Source organism: Symphodus melops, assembly GCF_947650265.1.
Source record: "Symphodus melops genome assembly, chromosome: 9".
In the NCBI taxonomy this organism is placed as follows: Eukaryota; Metazoa; Chordata; class Actinopteri; order Labriformes; family Labridae; genus Symphodus; species Symphodus melops.
In genome coordinates, this window is record NC_136699.1 from 12,819,908 (window position 1) to 12,837,086 (window position 17,179).

At 40.6% G+C, this 17,179-nt stretch overlaps 1 protein-coding gene across 1 annotated transcript in view; it reads right to left on the reverse strand.

The window, feature by feature from the left end:
• The window catches only part of dock2 (dedicator of cytokinesis 2), an 88,248-nt gene extending 71,437 nt beyond the window's left edge, over positions 1-16,811 (reverse strand). Inside the window, exons 1-20 of the mRNA XM_079351764.1 lie at positions 16,018-16,811; positions 13,456-13,539; positions 12,945-12,985; positions 12,695-12,750; positions 12,502-12,598; positions 12,271-12,419; positions 11,907-12,042; positions 10,905-11,062; positions 9,712-9,793; positions 9,239-9,374; positions 8,625-8,700; positions 8,418-8,494; positions 6,396-6,646; positions 5,857-5,955; positions 5,550-5,622; positions 5,158-5,261; positions 3,642-3,843; positions 1,378-1,475; positions 1,205-1,294; positions 883-983 (exon numbers count right to left, since the gene is read on the reverse strand). Of these exons, the coding sequence (XP_079207890.1) occupies positions 883-983; positions 1,205-1,294; positions 1,378-1,475; positions 3,642-3,843; positions 5,158-5,261; positions 5,550-5,622; positions 5,857-5,955; positions 6,396-6,646; positions 8,418-8,494; positions 8,625-8,700; positions 9,239-9,374; positions 9,712-9,793; positions 10,905-11,062; positions 11,907-12,042; positions 12,271-12,419; positions 12,502-12,598; positions 12,695-12,750; positions 12,945-12,985; positions 13,456-13,539; positions 16,018-16,060 (2,153 nt within the window). The 5' untranslated portion in view covers positions 16,061-16,811. The remainder of the gene's footprint in view (positions 1-882; positions 984-1,204; positions 1,295-1,377; positions 1,476-3,641; positions 3,844-5,157; positions 5,262-5,549; positions 5,623-5,856; positions 5,956-6,395; positions 6,647-8,417; positions 8,495-8,624; positions 8,701-9,238; positions 9,375-9,711; positions 9,794-10,904; positions 11,063-11,906; positions 12,043-12,270; positions 12,420-12,501; positions 12,599-12,694; positions 12,751-12,944; positions 12,986-13,455; positions 13,540-16,017) is intronic.
• Positions 16,812-17,179: the final 368 nt, after the last annotated feature.

Below are 17,179 nucleotides of genomic sequence, written 5' to 3' on the forward strand. Positions count from 1 at the left end.
TGTATGAGGGTGTCTCTGGTTCTGTGCTTGAAGCGTTCTAGGAAACACTAAACAGCCTTTTTTTTTGGCTTGATGACTAACATATTCAGATTGTCTAATGGTTTCAGATGATTTTATAGTTTCAATAGGTTGGTGCAATTGTCTCATTAAATACAATGTGAGCCATTGAATGACTATACTGACCTGCTTTCAGTGAAGAACGATTCCAGGAACAAAAAAGGTTTCAGAGTGTTCTTTTTAAGGAACTAAAGAAGCTTCCAGAAACTACAAAAAGGTTAAGGGTCTTTTCTTCAAGGAACTAAAATAAGATTCCTGGAACTAAAAAAGGTTCCAGGAACTAACAAAAAGTTCCTGGTATTTAAAAAAAGTTCCTGGTACTAAAAAAGGTTCCCGGTGTGTGTGTGTGTGTACGTGTGTGTGTGTGTGTGTGTGTGTGTGTGTGTGTGTGTGTGTGTGTGTGTTTGGGTGTGTGTGTGTGTGTGTGTGTGTGTGTGTGTGTGTTGTATCTATGAGTATCTATAAACCATCAAGTGTAGTTTCTGTTGGGCTCTGTTGACCAAGTTGATCAAGTCTTATTATTATTAGTCTTATTACTCCGATGCATCCCTGAGTTCACTCCGGCCTGTGGCGGTCCCTCCCACATGTCTCTCCCCACTCTCCGACCCCATCCACTTTCCTCCTCTACAATAAAGGCTATAAAACGCCCAAAATAAATAAAAAAAACAACTCATCTGTCAGGTTGATGAGAAAAAGTGTAGAAACTGTGTTTAATGTATTCAAATATCATGCAAGGCACACATGGTGATGACAGTGAGGAAGCTCGTACAGACTGTTATAAAAGAAAAAGACAGAAAGGGGTCTAAGATTCAAGAAGTGACCTACTTGTAAGCCAAAGTGGCGCTAAAATGTTGCTTGATGTAGGCCTCTAACACCGTGTTGAAGTGCTGGAACTTTCTGTCAGCGATCAGACCTATGATGTGTATCTGTCAGACATAGAGAGACAGGAAGAGTTTTTTATGGCAGCAGACATTTACTGGGCAGATAAGAAGCTCTGTACAATATTCTGATGGAAAGAGATAGACATCCAGACATGTAAGAATTGATACGGACACAGACAGCCTGTCAAGAAATCAGATTAATCTGTTGACTAGACACATAAAGAGTGAGGCACACGAGCACTTCCTGGTTAGACACACAGTCTCACCAAGGCGTCAAACACAAGGATGTCGTAGTCGTCTGTCTGAGAGTGCTCCATCATGATGTTGAACAAGGCATCCAGAGTGTCCTGCAGAAACTACACACAGACACAAAGACAAAAGAGAGGTCATGCAAAAGTGCACACAAACCAGTCTACACGCTTGCATTTACACCACTGACCTTCACCACCTCCTCCCCATCAATGATTTTGAGTTTCTCCAGGTTTTCTCTGAGGAGTTCAGGTCGAGTCCTCCACTTGAGAAGACCCAGAAGGCCGACTGGAGAGGAGAAACACACAGCACGTTTTGTGTTAAACTGGTCTTCATACACAATGATTTTTAAAAGCAAGTCCGGAAAAAAATCTGTCCTTTGATATTTGATCAGGTTCTTTTGAGTTGCACACAATATATAAGCGCTGCTTTACTCAATTAACATGTCAGTGATCTACTTTTAGAAAAGGTGACGTATATAAAGTTATAGTAGTTATCAATATTGGACTTTAGAGATACAGCGTACACACAGATATACAGAATATATCTATATGAATATTACTTTAATAATGTGAACTGTAAACATTTTGTGTTTTGTATCATTTCCCATTGTTGTGAATTGGTCAATTTGTGAATAAGTGTAGAAAAAAGAAAAATTCAATTATTTTAAATTCAAATTTTTTTTTTTCCAAGTCAATCGCTCAGTGAGAAGCAACGACAAAGATGAAATTCGTCAGGAGATTGTTTGTCGTGTTTAGAGTCAGTGTTCCTCTGGCTAAAGGGACGACCAGCTGAACATCCACATCCGCTGATTCTGTCATTAATTCTGTTACAGTTGGACACGAGGCAGATTAGCATGTCTCTCTGGAGCTGTCCGCTTCAAGCTCACTGCTATGCCTGTCCAATCATTTCAGACTGGCCAAGCCAAGCTGCACATCTGGTGGGTGGCCCCGAACAACTTTGTGTGCCTGCAAGCCTCGAGCCTTTGTGTGTGTGTGTGTGTGTGTGTCCGTAAGCCTGTGACACTGTGTTATTTTGCGTCTGTGTGTGTGTGTGTGTGTGTGTGTGTGTAGGTGTGTGTGTGTGTGTGTGTGTGTGTGTGTGTGTGTGTGTGTGTGTGTGTGTGTGTGTGCGTGTGCGTGGTACAGGTGATTAATACTGCAGGATAATACTCATTATAGTGATGGACTCGCTTCTTCGGTAACAGCTGTTACTCTGCACCTGGGTCTGATGCACCATACTGTCCGGATAGAAAGTGTGTGTATACATTTGTACATGTCAATGTGTGTCAATGTGTGTGCCTGCTTGTGTGGCTGCCTGCCAGAGTGTGTAGGACAAAATGGTGACACTCCCACGCAACAAAACCCGTGTATACACAAAGTCCCCCCCCCTCCCCCTGTCCTTTGCTTACCATGCAAACCATGACCGTACACACACACACACAAACACAGGTACACACCATGCCACAGTTAACCTAATTAACTTACAGCCGACTCAGTGTTAATTGGCTGGAGGTCTCCTTTACCCTCGCTCTAACCTCAGCCCTCAGGTTTTGTGATCCCGACTCAATTTTAAACTCTACATCTAAAAATAACTAATGAGGTCAGAAAAAGTTAACAAGCAACACATGTTCTACATTTTCTGAGGAGAAGAGGAACATTCCTTTATATTACAAACATTTACCCGAGAAGGTGTAACCACCAGACATGCTAATAAGACTTAAAGGACCAATATTTAAATTACCGTATCTACTGCATTAAATCCCACATGACCTCACTGAATCATCAGACATAGAGGAAACAACAGCTCTGCTGAAGTGTGTGCCACTCTGACATCAATACAGACTCCTTCTGAGTTTTGATTCCGGTCCTGAATGGTCTGGATTTGTTTGAACCAGAGAAGTTAGGCGGTTTTAAGGCAGCCCCAGTTGACCAGTTATTACTGCCAACCACGAGGTGTTGCAGCGATTAAAGCAGCGAAGTGAACTAGTTCAGAAGATTGATTCTACCTGACCTAAAAAAGTTGCATCATGTTTTTTTTTTTTTTTTTTTTTTTTTAAAGGTCTGTGAACAGAAACGTAGTAAAAAATGAGGTGAAATATAAGAGACGCTTCTGAAAAAAAAAAAAAAAAGATGTTAAAACCCAGAGAGGTTTCAAGAAGGCTGATGCAAAGCTGGCTACAGAGGGAATCTTCCAGGTTTGTGACATGGCAACCTGCCTGCGCATCAGCTCTAGGGAGAAAGGAGCTAAGTGAGAGAGCTCTTCCATGTTTCCAATTTGGACTGCTGTTTCTATTTTAAACACTGCATGTCAGAGTCACATACAGTACTCTCTCCTTTAAACAGACCTTCCCACTGATGGATTTGTCCTTTACCAATTTCATGGTGAACTTGGCCTGGTTTCTCCGAGACCTCCCTTCAATTGAAGTGTTGTTACAGAAGAAAAGAAACCTACCGTTCTGGGTGAGTTTGGTGGAGCAGACCAGGGTGGAGATAGAGAAGCTGTCTCTAGAGCTGACCGACAGGCCTCCTCCACTCCCAGACAAATTGCTGGAGCTGCGGCTCAGCCCTGCCCCCTTGTGGTAGTCGCCATGGTGGTGGCGGGTTGAGGGCAACGACAAGTAGCAGCCCACATCTTCCATGCGCTTGCTGTCACCCTAAGAGGATAGATATATAGAGTCATTCTTCAGCCATCACGTACACCAGCGATGCTGCAACTGTGTTGATGATCACACAGATGTTCGTAGCAGCACTGGAAGATTTTTCTTTTTTTATTCATATGACAGCCACAATTTCTCGATGGAACACAGAAGTGGTGAACAGAGAGACACTGGAGATTTCAGTGATTCATCAGAAGCAGCACTTAAGGAAAATAAATCACAAACAATGTTTGAAGTTGGACGTTTCAAACCAGTAACTCTCTGTGATCACTGAGACTTCCATGTACGTCTTCCAAACTCAATTTCAGTTTGTAAACTCATAACTTTTGACACAGTGGAGCCAGGAAAGGTTAGAAAACCGAGAGCACAAACAAAAACAACGATGAAGCTTTTCAAAGCTCTGAAAAGATGAAGTGAGAAAACAGGAAAATATCAACTGTTTTGTGTCTGTGAGTATTCTGGAGAGGACACATTCTCTCATATACAACTCAACTTAGGTTATAGATCCATTTGAATGCTAAATGCCAAACCAGTGAGTAATAACGAGTGAGTGGGAGGAAAACCAGAATCAAGAGACTGAAGCCAGAAGTGGCACTGACGTTGAGGGGAACACAGGGATAACAAGAGATAATCGAGAAAGAGGGCACAGAGGGACCATCCGTTTGGTCTTTGGAGTGAGTCGCGAGAAATTCATCTTCATTGCGCTTGGCCTTTAATCAATAAGGGGATTCAATCTTAGCTCTGGCTGATTTGGCAAGAAATCTATTTGGCTTCACTCAACCTGTCTGGGTGGCCATAATCTCCAGTCCAGACTGACTGTATGATGCGGTCTGCTTTGCTGATAGATGAACAGTCGAGACTCTTTCTCTACTACTGACAACTGTCTTCACTTATTTTTGTGTATGCTTTTTAACTGAGCAAAAAACATAAACCAAAAGAATGTGCACTGTCCTAATTCAGTAAAGAAAGAAATAACACGGTTTGGTTAAGGTAAGATAAACTTCTTGTGTCAGTCTCATCATTGATCACGACTTTGTTGTCTCACGATCTCTAGTTTATTATCAGGTATATTTTGCATCCCCACCTCACATTTAGGTCTCTAATTGTTAGCATGATGGCATCATTTTGCATATCAGGGTCAGTAGAGATTGGTAGAGACTGGTTGTTCATACACTTGTAGATAAATCCGATGTTGGTGAGCCTAAATGTGTCTTACTTAGTCTTTGTTTTGTTGTCTTTTTTTTCTGTGGCGAAGACATTAAAGCTGTTTTAAGTTTAAGTTTCTTTAAAAGTTCTTCTTCCAGTTCTGACCTTGAAGACTATGAGGTCATGCAGTCCATCTTGAAGAACAGTCCCGTCCTCCTTCATTAGACGCACAAAGGCCATGGCAAAGTTCTTCTCACTCTTATCCTTGGCTGGAGACGAAGGAGACCGGTGTGTAAACAGACGGAGGGCGGGTCAGGAGAGAAGCACGTCAGGGGAACAGAAGTGGAGGGTTAGAATTCAGGCACCAGAGCGAAATAGTCAGCTGATTAGAATAATTGAGTGTGAGTAACGACATCTTGGGTCATTTTGTAAATAGCTTCCAATCATTAGGTCCTTTCAGTGAGTCACATAATGGCCCTGGTGATCAGAGAAGAGGATTCAAGAATGTTTGTGCATTGAGTCTGCAGACAGGCAGAGGACGGGAGGATGATACTCACACTCCTGGGAGGAGCGGTGTCTGAACATGAAGCGCAAATGAATTCTGTGCATTTCTTCCAGAGAGACAGCCACCTGAAGGACACGTGCAATAATAGAATATAAAATGGCAGACTTCTTCACATTTTAAAAGGTAGAACACAAACTATCTGTGGGGATAATGTTTTAAGTTTGGTTTCACAAACGCACATCCAACAAAACTGAAAGAAGAGTCGGCTATAACAGAAGTAAATCTCTACAACAAATTCAATGAATTATGACATCTGCAACTACCTCAACACACACACATTAACACAAGTGCACAAACACCTTAATTGTCTCCATCCAGCGGGGCTGTTTGATTTGGTAGTAGATTACGGATCTGTATTCACTAACAGCCTTATCCCCAGCTCCCAGACAGATGGAGTTCTAGGATAAAAGGATGAAGAGAAAATATGTTGTATTCAGAGCTGCAGGATTATATGTATGTATGTGTGTGTGTGTGTGTGTGTGTGTGTGTGTGTGTGTGTGTGTGTGTGTGTGTGTGTGTGTGTGTGTGTGTGTGTGTGTGTGTGTGTGTGTGTGTGTGTGTGTATGTGTGTGTGTAGGGGGGGGTCGTGTCTATGTGAGCCCAAATGGATTTTCACCCCAGGAAAAAGCCATGCGTATGTGCCCCTGACCATGAGTCACTCTTGATCATTTCATGCTGCTCACTGGCCCGTATCATGTCTAACCCTCTAACTCTGCACACAAGGTACACACACGTACACAACCTCAAACACCACACACACACACAAACACCAATCCATGTTTACACAAATCCCTTTCCCATCATAAAGACCACTGTGCTCTGTCTTCACGCTGCTCACCTGTATGACCTTGCCCTCCTCGTCACAGACCCACATGATGACTTCCACATTTTTCTGCGTGGTCTTGTTGTATTTGTCAAAGTCTCCGGCCTGTAGCGTCAGGTAGATGTCATTGCGAACATCACCCGGCATAATAATCTCTGGGAAGCCCAGTTTGCGCGCCACCACAGTGCTGCGGTCAACCAGGTGAGGGTATTCTTTCCGGATCTGAACAATGTCTCCTACCAGGGCCTTCAAGGTGACCCACAGACCTGGCAGGAGAAAGAGGAAGAGTATGAAGTGTGAAGCTTTAGAAGTGGTGTGAGTTGTAATGTGTAATGAAACCTAGAATTCAAAAGACACAGTTAGTTTTGCATTAAGGTATAATGCATTATAAAATCATACCTGCATGATGTATTATTTTCACCGATAACAGTGCTTATAAAACTTTAAAATGACTATTATAAGAAATTATAAATGCATTTTGAAGGCTTTATAAATGTGCTGATGAAGCATTAGGAGTGCTGGCTTCATATAAAGTGTCGCCGAGTTTTCATCAAAACAGGTATAAGCCCCTGAAAAGCATTGTTCTGGAAACAGATGACACACTGACACTGGACACACAGTGTCCTTGATGTCCGACCACCTTTACACCAGTCATTAATGTAGTGATAAATGAACACGTTTAAGTATTTACTGAGTTTGTAGAGTGCACTTTTTTTTTTTAAAGTCGGTCCATTATCAGTTCAAAACCTTTCTCTTGTCAACTGTCAGATATTTAATCATCAGAGGCTGCTCATCTCTGATTGATTTCTCACTTATTACTCCGTACTGACACATGATTTGTGTCTATTAAGTTACAGTGAAGCAGGCTTTCAAGAGAGAGAGGGAGCTATTCTGCTGGAGTGAACACAGTTGATCACACAAAACAACCTGTGAGAACAAGATGACTTTTCTCAATTTTGTCAAACCAAATGTTACAGATTGAGAAACATCGACTTCGAAAAACAGATGTCTCTTTGTGGCTTCTTTAAATGAGAGGAGATTTCCAGAGAGGAGTTTGCAATTTTCCTTGCAGGTAAATATATTCAATTTAAAGCAGAATGACTGAATAAAGCATTTCAAGGCTCTGTATTATCAGAGCGGAATATAAAACAACAGAAATCCTGAAACACAAAGTGTAAGGGCTGAAGTTAAAGTGGGATCCACTCTGTTTAAATTTGTTTAGGATCATATTGTTTAAAAGTTTCAAGGTGAACCAGGGAGGTCAAACATCTGCTCTTAGTGCAGAGTCGACATTTATCAATCCTTGTTTCTGTAAAAAAGACAAACAGACAAAAAAAGCAAGCAGGAGTAAACACAATAAGCAGAAATGTTGTCCTAAGGAATATGAACACTTACAGCTTTCAAGGAAATTATGCAAGGAGTTGTCAGAGCACGTTATAATGAGACGAGTCATGTCACCAACCCACATTTTCAAGGCTCAACACATCCCTCTAACACTCTGCATCTGTGGCTAATAAGGAGAGATTAGGGCTGAGTAATGGTAAGAACAGACATCTGGTGGCCTCAAGTGCTACTTCCATATCTGCTTGTCAGGGTGCTTCCTTCATTTCGAGGTCGGAGCCTTCAAGAGCAAGACGAAAGATAAAAGCTGAGAGATACAACAGTGAAGTCCAACACACAGAGACACAAAACACACACAGACACAAGGGATGGCAAAGTTAGCAATCAACACGAGGTGGTGGGCAGCATGAGCACAGGCTGGGGAGGGAATATGGAGGGTAAGTAATATGAAAACATCGACTCGAGGGTGCACACTATCCATCAGTGTAATATCTTTAGTCTAACCAGCCGTGCAGAGAGAAGAGGCACGGACACAGTGAGAAATGACCATTTAGTCTGCCCACAAATGGCTGCAGCTCACACAGTCCAGTGGGAGCTGTACAGTCAGCTATGCAGGACAAGTTAGCTTCAGCAGAGCAGTTAAATGGCTTACAGACCGGGAGACATAAAGCAATGCTCGGAAGTGTGGAGCAGTACCTTGGCCACCACTGTCCCCTCGTGATGATGTCACTTTGTTCAGCAAGTTGTGGAGAAAGTCATTCTCAGCGACCACCCTGCAGCCAAACAAACACACAGACACCATTTACCCTCAACATGAGCTAACAAGGCGATCGGTCTATTTAATCACATGTACAATCTGTGAACTGGAACGGAAAGTGATAACTGAGGATAAACAGGACGTACGGGAAGAAGGGGATGAAAAACTGCTTCTCCTCATCACATTCGATCTTTCCTTTGATGATATCACTTATGTCCATCACTGCCAAGAAGAAAAAAACATTCAATACCATTATTACTACACATGACACTCCGAACATTTTGTTTATAGAGCTTTCTTCCGTAGCCTCACACAAAAAGGCTCCTAAACATACCCTCCGAGCTGTTTTGTGAGGTTATACAAGGACATCGGCAACTGTTTTGAGTCAGTGTGCAAATCAGTATACTTAAGTGTAAGAAAAGAAGATTAGTGGACAGTCGCCACCAATATTAAAGCTTTGTTTGTGTAAAAGTGCAATGGTTGTAACCCCCAGGTGTAAAGTTGCCAATAAAACCTGCAGCTGCTGAATCTGCCAAATTAGACAGAATCACTGTAATCTTAAGGGAACAGGTAAAAGTGATTGAAGAGGCAATTAGAGGCCATAATTGTTGGCTTTAGTGGTGTGACGGTCTCACTCTGTTGTCCTATACAATTTGGCTTTAACTGAGGCTTCTAAAGGAAATACTGTTTAATACTGACAATACATGGACACGTATTCATCAAGTGTGTTAATCAAGGCACAGTTCTTCTTTTCAAGTACCTGCCACTCCAAAAGGCCGTCTCAGGCCCTGAGTGCTCTTCTTGTTGTTAATCTCTTTTTGGTCCATCTTGCCAACCCTCACAATCTGACAGATCAGGAAAATCTTTTCTCTACTCAGGTCCTTGTTTCCCAGGTCCTGGTAGTAAAAAAAAAGGGAAGCATAATGGGAGAAATCAATTAATCAATCAATGCAAAGACCCAATGTTCTGAGCACGGCACTAAGCAACACTTAGCAAAGTTACAGTGGCAAGAAAAAGAATCCAAACAAGACAAGGGCACAAGAGATGGAAGACGAATAAGATGTTGTAAAGAGGAGATGGGGACAGAAAGGTCCATAAGTACAGAATGAAAGAGAACAAAAATAAAAGAGTAATACAATCTTCAAACAGGAAATACATTATTTCAGACGTATCCCTTGCTGTGCCTGTAGTGTTTGAGAAACAGTGTGTTAGTGCCCTCTTGTGGTCACTTACTGTAAACACAACTTTGAGGTTGTTGAGCATGTCAATCTCCTTAGGGAATCCTTCTCTGCCCCATCGTACCATGTAGTTCTCACTGCAACAAGGGAAGAGAAAGAGAGACAGAACACAACATTTGAATTATATTACTTTCATACAAAGCTATGCATCACAATAGTTGTAATGCTCAACCTCAAATTAACATAAGATCTTCTCATCACTCTTGACGTAAAGTTTGCAGGTTTAGAGAAAAAAAACTGTCATTAGATTCAAGCGCTAAAAATAAAACCTCCTCTATTCCAAGAAGAGGACTGTCAGTGGAAATAATAGGACAGACGGCAAGACATACATGTAGACACAGTGAATGTTTCAGGGCAGAGTTAGGTGAATCAAAAATAGTAGAAAGTTGATAATCCGCCATGATGGAAATATTTCAGGGAGAGAAGAAAAAAAGAGGTTAAGGAATAAAGGCACTACAGAAAAAAAAATAGCTATTCAAAGAAACAACAAAAGAGTTTGTGACATCTTTACAAATGGCTAGAAAAGGAGAAAGGTCTAATGGTAGTGGATATTATTTTTAAAGGCAGATGATCGATCCAAGTCTATCTTTGTACCAACAGCTGCACTGTTTGAGACTTAGATATCGGCAGCATGACAGTGAGTGGCAGGTCTTAACAGCAGCTCTGTTAGACAGCACAGCATGCTGCCAGTCACAGTCTCCTGCCCTATAATTTATGCTATTTGTATTGTTATTTTTGGCATATCATTGTTCAAATCTAGCTGAGTTTAACAATAGTACAGAGTGAATAATGAAGAAACAAGGGAAGGGGAGGAATATCGACAAATGAGACAAAAAAGAGAACAGAAAAGGGAGGAAGAGACAAAGGAGGATAAACCCACGTCGTATTTCTCTGAATCTCAATCTCAGAGATTGAAGTCATAATTCACATATATAAAGTATTATCAGTAGAAATATACAGTAAATTCATAGTCACGCACTTTGTTTTCAGCACACCGAAGTGATTCATACACAAGACTTCCTTATGAATATAAAAAGCCTATATGTTGACATTTAAATTTGCATTTAATGACCTTTGTCTGGGGAACTGTCAAGCTATCGTGAAAAGAATATATCAACCAAAACACACCTATTAATGATCACAGTATGAGGCTAGCAGCACACGCTAAAATAGGAAGACAAGAGACACCTGATGATGGTCTGCTTGATGGGGTCATAGAGGGACATGAAGAGCTCCGAGTCCTCTCCGATGCGACACACAAAGTTCCGGAAAAAGACGTACAGGCTGTGGGTGGGGGAGGACTGGATCCGTGCCGAGATCCCGCTGTGGTCTGTCTGGATGTTGGACTGCAGGAGAGGACATTAGCCGTAGGAGGTTATATCAGGACAAACGTTTAGCAGGGTGAAACGGTTGATTAAACTGCCTATTTCAAGGTAAAGACAAATCTGGCTTGTACAACATTTAATAATTATTAGACTTAAATATCAAAAAAATATCGGCTGTTGAATCGAAAATGTAGGGTTTTATTCAGAAAGAGGGAAATTACAGAATAGAAATGTTGACTCTTTTCTTAGGTAAAATAGTTTGTTTGGAGCTGAAATGAAGCCAACTTGTAAATGACTCGAGTTCTTAATTCGGTTTGAACGGCAGACATGATTGGTGTGTAAACTGTACCATCCATTGCAGGCAAGTTTATTAAATTAAAATTTACTTTAATTCTTTCTTATAAAGAAGAAGGTGTGATGGGCACTGATTTAGCCCAGTTAGCAGATCAGGTGCAGCATATACAGGCTACAGTACAGTGCTCAACATATCAGCTTAGGGTTCACTCCAGGCCTCAGCCCTTTGATGTAAACCCCCCTCTCTATTCCTTACATTTCCTGTCTCTCTGCAGCCGATTTATCAGCCAAGGCAAAAAAATAAATATCTTAGAACAGAAAAAAAGCAATCCTATCTGTATTCAGTTCACATTAGATTGTGCCCTCCTACCCTTTTGCAAGGGGAAAGGAGGTTAAGGCAGACATGTTTCTGGGAGGAGTAGTGGAGTCAAACTACGGTAATGACAAAGACATGGCTGTATTTACTTAAATATAAAACGTTTTTTTATTCCACCTATGAGATTCTAAAATGTATTTCTCTCTCTCAGTTCTTTTAGATCCCTGCAGCACTATTACCTCATCCTTTCCTTACCTGTTCCTCTTTGATACGTTCATTGATCTTGGCTGTGGCCTCCTCATGGGCACGAAACAGACTGATGACACTGGCCTGCTCTGGCTCTAAAATGTTCCCGTCATCGTCCCGAACCACCTGGTCCAGCCCCAGAATCCTTTTATGGGAGAGGGGAGGGTTGCAGAGATTAATGGAAGGTTACAAAGAAGAAGAATGGAAAAGAAAGAGCAGCAAGCGAGGGTTTGTCACAAAGAGAAGAGGGAGGGATGATGGGAGGAAGATGAAAGAAAGTAAAGTAAGAAAGTAGCTGAAAATAAATGGTGAGACACGTTGATGTGGAAATAAGACATGGGAAAATGTGGTAGTGATTTGTAAACAGACGTACTTGTTACCATAGTCGATCTTAGAGGTGACTTTCTGCTTTAGCTCCTTAAATTCATCACTAGGCAGGGTGCCAGACAGGAGCTGTGAACGCCACTCCATCAGTTCACACATCAGTCTCATGATCTGTCTTACACGATTCAGTTTATTGGCCTGGACAGGTAGATAGATGGTGTTATACAAAAAAAAAAAAAAAACCTTTTCAATAAAATATTAGCTTGCATTTATATTTTACCACAAAGAGCTGCTTCCATATGCTGCCCCATTCCCTCAATGTGGTGGTCACCTCCTTCACCAAGGGCATCTCTGCAGACAACACCACCTCCTCTTTGCTGTTGTCGAGAAATAAACGCGGAAAAAACTCCCACATTTTATAAAGTGAGACTTTGGGAGACAAAGTAACTTTTGGAGCTTTTAGCATTACTCACCCTCGTTTTTTTATGATGACCTCCTTCAGATGTATAAAACTTGCAGGGAACACTCCCTGGAAGAGAAAATATGGCATGTGGGTGAAAGAAGGAAAACACACAGAGGTGGGCCTCACCTTTCCTATCCATGAAAATAGAAAACCATAAATAAAAATGTAATACAGCAGGTTAAATGTCTAGCCATATGTGTTATAATCACACCTCAATAGAATGTCATACACAGGCTGGTCATGTGTGAGGGAGCTCTTACCTGTAGGGCTTTGTTCCTAGCTAAGTAACCTTTGTACCACCCTGAAAGACAAAGTCAAGGTCAAGGAGAGACTTTCATCGTATAAACAGTATATTGAATACTAGAACCGACAGGTAAGCTAGAAAGAGTACAACATAAAATTGGAGTATTAACCTATGAATAAAAGTTATTTATCATGTTTACACATTTACTTTATTTCATTTTATGAAACTATGAAATAGGATTGACAAAAGTGTCACATCTCTGACTGAATAAATGATTTGTTTGACATTACTAACTGTAAGTACAACACCGATTGGCCTGCAGTTTGTTCATTTTATCATTTGGACATGTCTCATTGTATCCGATGTCGTAAGGTATAATTGGGCATAATAGTTATAGTTATTATAACATTAAAACTAATACTGAGGAAGAGAAATAAAATAAAATTGACTTTATGAGATATGGTCAGAACTACAAACATTATTTTCAGTTGACCTAATCCTCCTCCTTAGTTTTGAGCAAGTCTTACCTTCACAGGCCTCTTGGATGAAAACCATGTCTCCAACTTCGAGGGAAAGATGCTGCTCTCCTTCGCCGACAAAATTCCACTTTACTAAAAATGTAAAAAAGAAAAAATAATAACTGCCACATGAAGATTGTTTTTTTTTTTTTTTTTTCGTGAAATAAGGAAAACAAATTCACAAGCACACTACATAAACTGTGCAGAGCCAAGATTTGTTTATGTTCATGTTAGTTAACCTCAGTTAAAAGCTTTCACTTTACTGTTGAAGAAAACAGCACTGAAAGTGAGACGTGGTGAGACGGGTATAGCATACCGGTCAGTGAGTCTGTCACAAACTGTCTGCTTAATTTGTTAAGACATTCATGTAGTTTTTGGTAGATTATTTGTCATTTTCAGGAAACAGGATTGACAACTTTTTGAGAAAATAAGACCATAATTTAGAAAAAAAAACAAATTATATTAGTTCTTAGAGTATATTTACAAATGTTGTGCATTATTTGTATGACATATTTTTAGCTGTATTTGGCTCTAATTACTGCCATGCGTCGGCAAAAGTTGTTGATTTTACTGATCAAAAAACAAACAAAAATAAATATTGTTCTAAATGAAATTATTCAACTTTTACAATTCACAATTATTTGTGCGTAAAAAGATTCAGAAGAAGTTGACCTCAGATTGTCAGATTATTTTGATTATCAGAAACTCAGGAAGCTGCAGGGGGGCGTGGCTTCAATGGCTGCAGATGAGAGGGCATGACATGAGAGGCTCCAGGCTTAAGACATACACTCTTGCTAAAAGTTGCATTTTAACTTCTTACGAATTACCTTAATCCTACCAAATCACCAAAAACAAGCAATGAGCAAAACAAAACAAGCAATGAGCAAAACAAAACGTCCCTCTGTAGGATTTTCTTTTTTCTTGTCACATGTGAAAATAAACTATGTCTTCCGGTTTTTTGGCTGTGAGTAGTAAGACAACACAAGATCTTGGGCTCTGCAGTTTAGTCATAAAGCTTTATTTTAAGACACAGAACATTAGGTCTTTGATTAATCTAAACATCACGCTGCATCACCAATACATGAGTAAGCCATATAATAGTCAGGGCTATTGATAATCTGCAGGCCAGTATCCGCAGCAGAAGAAACAGGTAGAAACAGGATTCATGGCAAATCTTTTAGTTACATGCCGCTGATCAAGGCACATAATAAATATTACTACTAGGGGAAAAACAGGCTGTTTGCACATTTAAAAGCTGCAAATCACAGTATTTCACTCTCTTGGCAGAGCAAAAAAGTAGGCAGCAGAACACAGCCTCGCTGAAAAAGGTGGTTTGGTAATGAGTCTAATGCAAAAATGAAAGTGTATCAGTGAAACAGGTGCTGTTTTTCTGCACCTGCTGCACCTTTCTGCTCTTTTTGTGTTTCAAGAAGTATATTTGTGTGGCCAACTTTAAGTTTTTGGCACAAAATAAGCACTCGCACAACTTTAAAACGACTCAATTATTATTCTGTTTAAAAGGTAGCGCCACACTATAAGAGAAAAATTTAAATAAGGTATTCAAAATAAAAACGGCATGTGTGTATAATTGCTGACACTGTGTGGTTACTGCATGCTCTTACATTTAGACATTGAAACTGCACAGCTACAAACTCAAACACCGTCTTCTTCTGCTTCCTGTGTTGTAGTCATACACAGACAAGGAGGATTGCAGCCCAGATACAGTATAAACAGCGTTGCAGTGTGTTGTTGTACTGAATGTCCCCCAGGATCAATAAAGCATCTATCTATCGAGGACTTCACTCAAATGTGTGTTAGTTAAATTATTCAGCGCTCATCTTAAACTATTACCACTAGAAATATTGATACTACTACTACTGTCTACTGGAATACTGTCCCTGACTTTCTACAATACAAACTATATATGTATATGCATATGCCTTCCTTATTGTAACTTAGAAATCAAGGTGTCATTTATTAAGTGGGAGTTACAATTATTTCAATTGTTATAGGAAGTCAGAAACTGTTTTCTGAAGAGTTTTGTGTATCTTACAGCAACACATGCTAATCAGCTCCACCATTCAAACCACAAACAGATAAATTACATTTTACAGGAAAAACATTCTCTCTCAGTCTAGATTGTTTCCTTTTGCCTAAATCAAACCTTCCAAACCTAACAGTGACATTTTCAGGATTCATGTATCTTCTTATAAAAATGGATAATGTGCAATGCATTCACTCACCACAGCATAGCCAGCTGTGGATGGATGTTAATGTTGTTAAGCATGAATTTAACTTTCCCATTTATGAGTTCTGTTGCACTCGATTTTAGGTTTAAAGTTATTTTAATGTTATACATTTGATGCGTAAGTCGTCAATTTTTTATCAGGCCATGCTGCACCTTCTTACATCCTGTTAAGCAGGAAATGATGGGCATCTTATTTTTCTCACAATCTGAAACATGTAGTACCATACTTCAGCAAAGAAACACTGAAGCAATATGAGAGGAAGCCCCACACACAAAAAGGCTCAAACAAGGGTTAGGTTTGATAAGGGTTAACCCCGACTTACCTACACCATACCGTTCCGAAGTGGTCCTCGTCCAAGGAGCCATGATAGTCCTCAACCTCTTTTTCACTCTGAGTTTTGCCTGTTTGATTCTCTCCTGTTTCTCCCCTGCTTTCACTCCTTTTTAGAGTTCTCTGTTAAATTCTCACTTCTGTATTTTTTTTTTAACTTAAACTAAAAGCAATAAGCCCATCCCCCTTTGACTCTCTTCCTCTTCTGTCTGTCCTCTCTTCCTGTCTTCAGGCCGTTAAGGGGAAGTGGGTGAGTATAACAAGCAAGGTGGAGTCCTATAGAGCCCACAGGCCTACACAGTCTGTGCTGTTCCAATTTTGCTCTTTTAGACTCAGCGGATTTCACTTTCTGCATCAATATTTGAGGATTAAAAGAGGATGATGTGAAAAGCGTGCATAGAAACCCAGTCAGATCACATGCAGTTAAATGTCACAAGTGTTTCCTTTCTCGAACGTCTTTTGGTGGGTCATCTGAAAAACAACATATGCTCAACTTCAACTCAATGTGAATGTCATCCGATCTATACTATTTTAAATCATGAAATCCTCTGACTTGCGCATGGAGGTGCAACAGCTCAGACACATATTCTGGCGCCAACGCATTTAGGGATTTAAAAAATATATATTAAAATCATAAACTGGATCCTGAAACCAACAGGAAGCCAGTGCAGAAAAGTCAAAGACGTGATATGGTCACAACGTCTCTTCCCTGTCAGAAGACGTGCAGCAAGACGTGAAAGAGTACAGGTCCAACGTAGCAATGTGCCTTGCTGCTCCAATCTTCTCCACTAAGTCATCCATCCGTGACACTGGGTATAGGCGTCTGCATTGACTTGAGCTTCCACAAGTCAATGCAGGTCCAGTTTCAGCATTTCCTCAACCACTTGATGCAGCTTTGCCACAAGATGTCATGGGAAACATTAGGATGACATGCTCGACCACAGAGGTTTCCCCTGGGCTGGCGACAGACAGAGAAGAAGCCTCCTGTAATATCTGGGGAAGCTGTGATGCTTTTTCTGGCGACATATGTACAAGGACAGGAGAGACAGGCATCCCTCGAGTTTCTTGATCAGCATCCTCTTCACTCGTTGAAGCATGAGAAACCTCTCGGTAGGAATGCAGCTTCCTGTAGTCTTAGGGTCGGCAGTTGAATT